The sequence below is a fragment of the Chinchilla lanigera genome, unplaced genomic scaffold (genome assembly GCF_000276665.1).
Source record: "Chinchilla lanigera isolate Chin_1 unplaced genomic scaffold, ChiLan1.0 scaffold00088, whole genome shotgun sequence".
Taxonomy (NCBI): Eukaryota; Metazoa; Chordata; class Mammalia; order Rodentia; family Chinchillidae; genus Chinchilla; species Chinchilla lanigera.
Window position 1 is genome coordinate 134698 of NW_004955489.1, and position 8415 is coordinate 143112.

General features: G+C 53.4%; 1 protein-coding gene across 1 annotated transcript; it reads right to left on the reverse strand.

Moving 5' to 3' along the window:
- Positions 1-3902: 3902 nt before the first annotated feature.
- Pycr2 (pyrroline-5-carboxylate reductase family, member 2) lies at positions 3903-8415 on the reverse strand (the record flags this gene model as incomplete). The annotated part of the gene is given in 7 exon segments (XM_005404488.2): positions 3903-4575; positions 5368-5531; positions 5806-5898; positions 6121-6342; positions 6447-6626; positions 7519-7589; positions 7774-8415. Coding segments are annotated over 7 exon segments (963 nt in total). The 3' UTR covers positions 3903-4409.

An 8415-nucleotide genomic window follows, 5' to 3' on the forward strand; every position in this document is an offset into this window, starting at 1 on the left:
AAATATGATTTCTCAGTCATAATATCGAGGGATTTTGTTTATTGTTTGCTTCGTTTCTGGTGCTGGGGGTCAAGCCCAGGGCCTTACACATGCTACGCACACACACTCTGGGGGTGAGCTACAACCACCATCCCACAATACCCACTTCTCTCTCCCATCTGCTTCATTGGTAAAAGTGAAGCTCAAGTCAGGGCTGTACAAATACTTTGATTAGATACACGGAAAGGTGTGGAACCATGAGGAAAAGCACAGCCAGGCCCTTGAGCTCAGGTGACCCTCTGGGTGTCTTTGGCAAGCATCACCTGGTCACAGTCCCGTGGGATGCAAGGCACAGAGGAGGCTGCATCTGTTCCTGCATGGCCTGGAATGGGGAGCTGAGGACAAAAATGCTAAATCTCTGTACTGCCAAAATCATGCCTGCTAATTATAATCAATTATCAATCTAAAGTCAAATGACAAATCAACCTCAATTCCACTTCTCCTAAGAAACTTGTTAACGGTGAGGGCCAATTTTTTGCCGCAGTACTGAGAGCAAGATGGAGGCAACAGAAAAGGACGTGTTTTTCTGGGGCCCTAAAAAGTCTCAAGAAGTAAGGATTGAGGAAGTAGCAAAGACTGAGGGCTGCCCTCTGCCCTCTGCCTAGGAGTCAGAGAGGCTAGGAGTGAAGGAGCTGGGAGCAGGGAGGACAGAAGGAGCAGAAGGCTGGGTTGTGTCCAACAAGACGCATCTGTTGCCTGTTACCAAGAGTAGCACTTGTGCTCCTTGAACCTCATTACTGGAGTTGGCATAATCACATACTAGGTAGGATGGTTTACTGCTGTGGAGGAGACACAGCACAATCAGCTTCCATGGTGGGCGTCAGTCTCCCATGGCCAGTAAGTCCTTTGCAGCAGCCAACCAGGGCCACTGGCCCGCACATACCTCTCTGTGCTGCAGCAGGACCCTTTCCCTTCCCCAGGAGACAGCCATAGCAGTGAGATCGGCCAACTGTCACATGGCCTACACACTCAAAAGAACACACATTGAGCCAGGCATGATGGTACATGCCTAAAGTCTCAGCACTCTGTAGGCTGAGGCAGGAGGATCACAACTTTGAGGCCAGCCTGGGCTAGACAGTGAGACTGTCTCATTAAAAAGAAAAAGGAAACACTCACTGAGGCTGAAACCAAGAAGGGATTCCCATACAAGGTGACAAGTCCAGGGCCAGGAATATAGCTCAGTGACACAAGCGCCTGTCTGGCAAGCGCAAGGTCCTGAGTTCAATTCCCAGTACCAAAAAAAAAGGTGACAAGTCTAGCACTAGCTATGAGGTAAGATGATGTTCCAGGCCCAGGTCCACTCTCATGTGGCCAGGAGGGGGATAGGAAAACCATACTGCCCTCTTATCCCTCTCTCTGCCACTTTCTCACCTGTCCCACTTGTGCCATGTCTCCTACGTTCACATCTGTCCTCAACCCTTGCACAATTCGCAGCAGGGGCAGTCTTAGGCCTCATGGGGCACTGGCCAGAGAAGCATTCAGCAAATACTTAGGGAAAAGGCCACACCAACCCAATGCCAGCTCTTGCAGCAGACACCTGGGATCTTTCCTGGTGGTCTTTACCTGGTGGGACTGAAAGGCAAGGTCTAGAACCTCAGTAAAGCCTGACATTGGGTGTCCCCCTGGCCACCTCAGGGAGCTGGCAGCTGGCTCAGATCAGCCCTCAGGAGGTGGGCACTTGGGAGGGGAGTGCTAGGTGTTTGCCAGCACCTCTGACAGGCCCAAGGTCATGGGGAGAGATGACTGGAAACATTCCCCAAAGATTACACCTCCCTTATTGGGTTAATAATATCCCTTAGTTTTTGTGTGCTGATCAGGTCCACAATGCCCTGAATAAGTGTATAGTAAAGGCTAAATAAAAAGAGGCAAATGGAATGATTTCAGGGCTCCAGGAGGATCAAAGCCCTCTTCACAGAATTCGAGATTCTCTCGGGCTGGAATTTATTTGGTTATCAGAAGGGACCGGAGTACTCAAGAAGGGCAGAATCACGCAAGGGCAGGCTTCTCCAAGTAAGGTATTAAGTTAATCCACCCAGCAGTGAGATGCCTGAGGCTACTGTCTTTATCTAGTTGAGGTCAGATCCAGGTTTCCTTGGCTGTGACCTTGCATTTTCCTCTGAGACTCCACTTTCTCCTTAATGGGCTGCAACTTATCATTAGAGGTGTCAGTTTTCTGCTGGATGCTCGAGATGACTCTCCAGGCTGACCTGCAGCCCCCTGATCACATTCTTGCAGGCCACCCAGGGCAGGCTGCGCTCCTCATGGGACAGCTCAGTGCCCTGCTCAGTTACCGCATTCATGCAGTTGGCCGAGTCATCATAGCACTCAACCAGTTGGCCTTCTGGATCAGTTCGGTCTTCTCCATGGTGCCAGTGGCTGTAGGGACCGGGGGTCAAGGCCAAGGTGAGCAAGGGCGAGCACCAACCTGGATCAGGAGGAGTCCACCTCAAGAGCTTCTTTTCTCTGCAGCCACATCACTAGTCCCACCACCCTGATCAGCTTTCAGCTTTTACTTGACTTGTATTTCTTTAATCACTAATGGTGTCAAACCCTCTGCCAGTACCTCCTTGCTGTCTGAGGATATTTGGTGAAATGTCTCCTCAAATCTTTTTGGACAGCTAGTTGACCAAAGGTCACAATGACAGCATATATGAAGCATTTGCAGGAAGCCTGCCACACACCGAGGACTTTAGAGTTAATTTTACTATTGTACTTGTTGTGCTGACCCAAAAGAACAGAGCTTCCCTGTGAGTTCTCAGGTTTGAAGTCAGGGCCAGCACTGTCCTGACTCAGTGAGAACATTCTGCTCCCTCAGCGCAAGGGGAAGGAGAAGAGCAGTGTGTACAAAGGGTCGATCATGACTAACGCCCACCTGAACCTTCTGATGAAGCAAGACTTCTACATTTAGGCATGAAATCTTGGGGTCAGAGGTACTCAGCCACTTCTCCAAGGCTGACACTTAAACTCAGAGGAAATGTGGATGCCGAGGCCATGCCTCTCCCAAAGCAGCCCTGTGGCCCAGCACAAGCAGCAAGCTGGGAGGGACAAGCGCCAGGCATGTGCAGCCCTCAGGGACAACCACAGCTCCACCAAACTGCATGGCCTGCACCAGGAGGCTGGAGCTTCAGCAGCTAAGAACAAAGATAGCCCCACAGTGCATTAGCAGCACAACTGGGGTTCCTCCCCCACGGGCCACGGGCCCTCCTACAAAGTGAGAAAACAATCCCTTCACAGGGCACTTGTGCACACAGCATAGTACCCAGCCCACAAGAACACCAACGCTTTCTCCTCTGTATTTGTATCGGTGCTTTTCTCTGCCATTAGCTTTGACCTATCCCAAAATGCAATGTCTTAGCCAGGCCTAGTGGCACTTGCCTGCAACACTATTCTGGGTGGCTAAGGCAAGAGGATTCTAAGTTTGAACTCAGCCTGAGCAACTTATGACCTTGCTGCAAAATAAAACATTAACAAAGCATAAAAATAAATAAATAAGCCAGGCATGGTGGCACACACCTGTAATCCCACCACTTGAGAGGCTGAGGCCGAAGGATCGGTGCAAGTTCAAGGCCAGCCTGGGCTCCACAGTGAGTTCAAGGCCAGCCTGAACTATATAATGAGACCTTGTCTCATAATAAATAAATAATTAAAATATTTACAAACGACTGAGATGTAGCCTGTGAAGGCTCTGAATAGAGTCCTCAGTACTCTGCAAAAAAATACAAACATAAACATAGTATCTGAGGATTGAGTTGGAGCACAGTCCTTATAGCTCTCAGAGCCCAACCCTGTGCTTTTTCTTATCCATGCAGAAAGGATCTCATAAGCATCTTGAGTATTCTAGAACAACAACTGATGACAAAGCATAAGAAAAGCAGAAAACTAAACTTTATTAAAGCAGCTAAACTCAGCACTAGATAATACTTTCTAAATGATACAGCCATGAAATAGGAATCGAACACAAGCACTATCTAATGCCATATACTTGTGGTGAGAACAATTCTTAATTGCTCACTTCTCCAGTATCAATTTAGAGAATTCTGTCATGTTTTTTCCCTCTCATCTCCTTGCTTTGGTGTCAAACTGATTTGTCTTGGACTCCAGACCTTCTTACCAAGCCAGGCACTGACTCAGCTACCAGCCCCTCTCTCTGCCACCAGAGGGAGGTGTGCAAGGTTGTACCTGGCTTCCAGTGACAAACACCCCTTCACAGCATCTTCCTACACAGGACCAGAAAAGAAACTGGAGTTGCTTGGTGTGAAGAAATTTGAGTTTTTATCACCGGGACCTGAAATACCTGGGTGTGCCCCTGCCTGCACAGCTAGGAGCTCTGCCGAGGGCTCTGGGTCACAGCAAACAGGGCACAGGGTGCCTTAGTCCTTCTTGCCTCCTGGGACCAGGCTCCTTGTAAGGAGCTTTCCTGGGCTGGAGGGGGGCAGCGTAGACACCGTAGGGGATTCCAGCTTCACTCTATCCAGCAGGGTCTTCTTTAGGGCAGCTGGGGAGATCTTTTCCTGGTCAGCCATGGACTGCAGCTCCCTGCAAAGTCCCAGACAGATTCAAGAAAGGAAATAAGCCTTGCAGACAGAGCTTTGAGTTTTCCCCATTCACACAGCCTCAGACCCTTAATTTGACTTCACCAAAAATTAGAATCCCAAGCCAAACACTCCCACGAGCTTCACAGAAATACTATTTAAGCCGGGCATGGAGGCATACACCTATAATTCCAGCACTCGGGAGGCTGAGGCAGGAGGATTGCTGCAAGTTTGAGACCAGCCTGGGCTACAAAGTAAGCTCAAGGCCAGCCTGAACTGCATAGCAAGACTCTGTCTCAAAAAGACAAAAAAAAAAAAAAAAAAAAAACTATTTAACTAAGCCTTATCTCATGTGATCTGAGCTACACATGGAGCTCAAGTGGTACCCAATCATGAGAAGGGGCAGTGAATTAGTTCCAAGTCAGAGACTTAAAGCTGAATCCACCTCCATCACCTGTCAACTGTTTGACTTGAACTTCCCCATCTGCACATCACAGGTAAACCCAGAATTACATAAGGCCTACAAACCTCTTAGCTAAACAAACTATAGTAAGTCATGCTGCCCATTTATGAGGAAGGTTGCAATTTTTTGAATTTGAAAAATCAGATCTTGGTAACAACTCTGACCAACAGGATATAACTACCATTAACTCCCAAATGGTTGGCATTCCAATGATGGAATATAGGGCAAAAAAGTTAACAGACTCCAGCCCTACTAAAAGGACCCAAGGCAGCAGAAAAAAAAAAGAACCACAAGATGGTACCCAGCCCAGGCCAGGGACATGAAATAGCCCACCGTGTTCTGATACAGGAGGCCTCAACTGCATTGATGAGCAGAGAGCGGAAGCCCCCGCTCTCTAGAAAGTGCAGGGCATGAATGGTGGCTCCCCCAGGAGAGCAAACATTGTCCTTGAGCTGGCCTGGATGGTCCTCTGAGTCCAACAGCATCTTGGCAGCTCCCTATGGCACAAAGGAGCATTAGAGGGGCTGGGGATTTAGCTCAGCGGCAAAGCGCCTGCCTGGCAAGCACAAGGTCATGAGTTTGACTCCTGGTACTGGAAGAAAAAACGAAAAACAAAGGAGCATTAGAGGAAAAAGCTGCCAGTGCACACTGGGACAAGCTACCCCAAATCCCCTGCTCCTGGCCAATCCCAACCAACCCATCCCCAGCTTGGCACCCCAAGAGAAACTCCATCCCACACCCTGCTCCCATACATGCAGGGAAGACACTGACCAGCAAGGCCTGGGCCCCCAGTCGGACTGCAAGGCGCCGTGGCAAACCCATCTTCACCCCACCATCAGCCAGTGCGTCCAGGGCCATGAATGCCTAAGAAGATGCTCATTGAGCTGGGGGAGTGGGCACTCCTGGCTCTCCTCAGGTTCTGCCCTTGAGATGAGTAGAACTAGCTCCAAGGTCAGCTTCCCCCTCCAGCCAGCCACAAGCCTTTCCAAAGGGAAGGCACTGCCCCCAGCCCAAGCCTGCCTGCCCTCCCCTCCTGCTGCGTGCCTAGGCCTCCCACAGGCAAGTGAGTGGGGGTGAAGGCCTCACATAGGCAGGCCCGCTGCCACTGAGCCCGGTGATAGCATCGATCAGGTCTTCCTCCACCTCCGTGCAGAAGCCCACGCTGCTCATCAACTGCTCCAGGAGCTGCCCATCCTCCACCAGGGCATGGGTGCCAGTGGCATATACGGTGGCACCCTCCCGTACCACCACAGGTGTGTTTGTCATGCAGCGAATCACTTTGGGGGCCGGCTGGAATGCCATTAGCTTCTAAAGCAACACAGAGAGCCAAGTGAGTGGCCAGGGCACAGATTCCACCCATCAACGGCCACTCCCAGGCCGCCTTCCTCTCACTCAAACGCTGAGATGCGCACCTTCTCCACAGAGCTGATGGTGACACCGGCCGCACAGGAGACTACGATGTGCCTTGCTTGCACGTCCACCCCAATCTCATCCAGGATGAAGGGGATAATGTGCGGCTTTACAGCCAGGAACAGGACGTCACTGTGCCGCACAGTTTCCTTGTTGCTGCGGGTAAGGTTCACACCCATCTTCTACAGGAAGAGACAGACAGGCTGAGAGACAGTGCTGGCAGCCTAGTGAAGCCGGAGCCTCTCAGAAGAACTGAGCTCCTCCTGCCAAGCCCACGTGGTGGCTGCAACCACAATTCCTTGCCCTGTGCCCTCGGGTTCCCCACCACCCCACCCACACCCCAGGCAACAGTTTTCCACTCCTGCTGCTGAGTACGTGGAGTAATGGGCATGGCAAGTTTCTCTCCGCCTGCCCTCACCCTCACCAACCTGATAGGCAAGGCACCTCTCCCACAGCTAAGAAGGCTCCTGGTGGGCAGGGTGCAGGCAAAAGGAAAAAGGAAATGCTAGCGCCTGGGGTGGAAGCAGAGCTGGGTGGGGCCTCATTCTAACCCGGACCACTCAACTCAGACTACATGGGCTGTCCGTGGACCCAAGTGGAAAGACCTCCAGTGCTAGCATGTCAGGGCACCCCCTAGGCACAGAGGGCGCCTGTCACCTGCCTCCTTAGCCACCTCTCCTACACCGCCCAGATTTTGGAAGATCTGGAACTGTGCTTTTGGAGGCAGGAACAGTTCATCTGCCAGGTTCTTTCTCAGTACACACACTCATGTGTCAGGACACCTGCACGGTGGCTACTGTAAATGAGGAAACGACCTCAGCGTGGCCGAGCACGTCAAGAACACACGGCTGATGAAGAAACACGAGTCCTCATTAGGCTCCTGCGATGCGGACGCTTTCCACCTATAACTATCTCCGCCAGTCCTGCAACCACCCCAGGTCTGGATCTGCCCAAGCCGGCCTGCCTGTGGGCGCCCGCCTCACTCAGGATGGCGATGACTCTGAAGGCAAGTCAGTGCCAGAGAAGGCCAGCCCGGGGTCCTCCGCCCTCTGCGCGCCGCTGCGCCCCACCTACCCTGAGCGCAGACACCGTAGGCAGGTCCATTTCCGGGGAGCTGGCTATTATCTTGTGAGCAGACAGGATACCTGCAAATAAACAGGGCTCTCTGACTGGGGACGCTCGCCCCGTGTTGCCACACTCACGCAATCGGTGACACGGGCATGACACGAAGTCGCGCTCCCCCGGGGCGCAAAGTCCCTTTCTGTTCACTCTTGCACGCGTGCACGCAGGTGCTGGGGGCTGTGCAGACCAGGCCGGCCCGCGGCTCACCGGCGGCCGTGAAGCCCCGCGCCAGCGCACAGGCCAGCTGGCCCGCGCCGATGAAGCCCACGCTCATGCTGGCGGGCGAGAGACGCCGCTAGAGGAAGGGCGAGGGGAGGGAGGCTTCGCGAGCAGCCCGCCGAAGGAGCCGGACCCGAGGACTTCCAGGCCGCGTGAGGGGCGACAGCGGATTGCCACTGCTCCTGGGCGGGCCCGCGAACCCTCTCACCGAGAAAGACGCGGGCGGCTGGCCCACAACAAGCAACGTGGCCGGAAGGAGGGCCAATCCGCGGCCGGGAGCTCGGCGAGAACCAATCCGCGACCGGAAGCTCGGAAAGGGCCAATCCGAGGCCGGAGCTCAGAAAGGATCAATCCGCGACTAGAAGCACGGGCAGCGCCAGTCCGCGGCCAGGCAAACGCCGTGCGCCCGCCTCCTCCAGGCAAGCCGGGCGGACTGTGCCGGCCTTGTGGCGCGCGCCCTCCTCCGGGCGCGGGCTCGGGGTTCCGATCGAGACCTGCCGAAGTCCCGCTGGGGTGGTTTCGTCCCTCTCTGCCGCCTCTCGGCCGAGAGGGCTCCTCCAGGCCGCCCGCTTGAGATGAGCGCGTCCCCGCCCGGCCTGGCGCTCGGCGCCCCGCTTCCCTCCGCGCCGG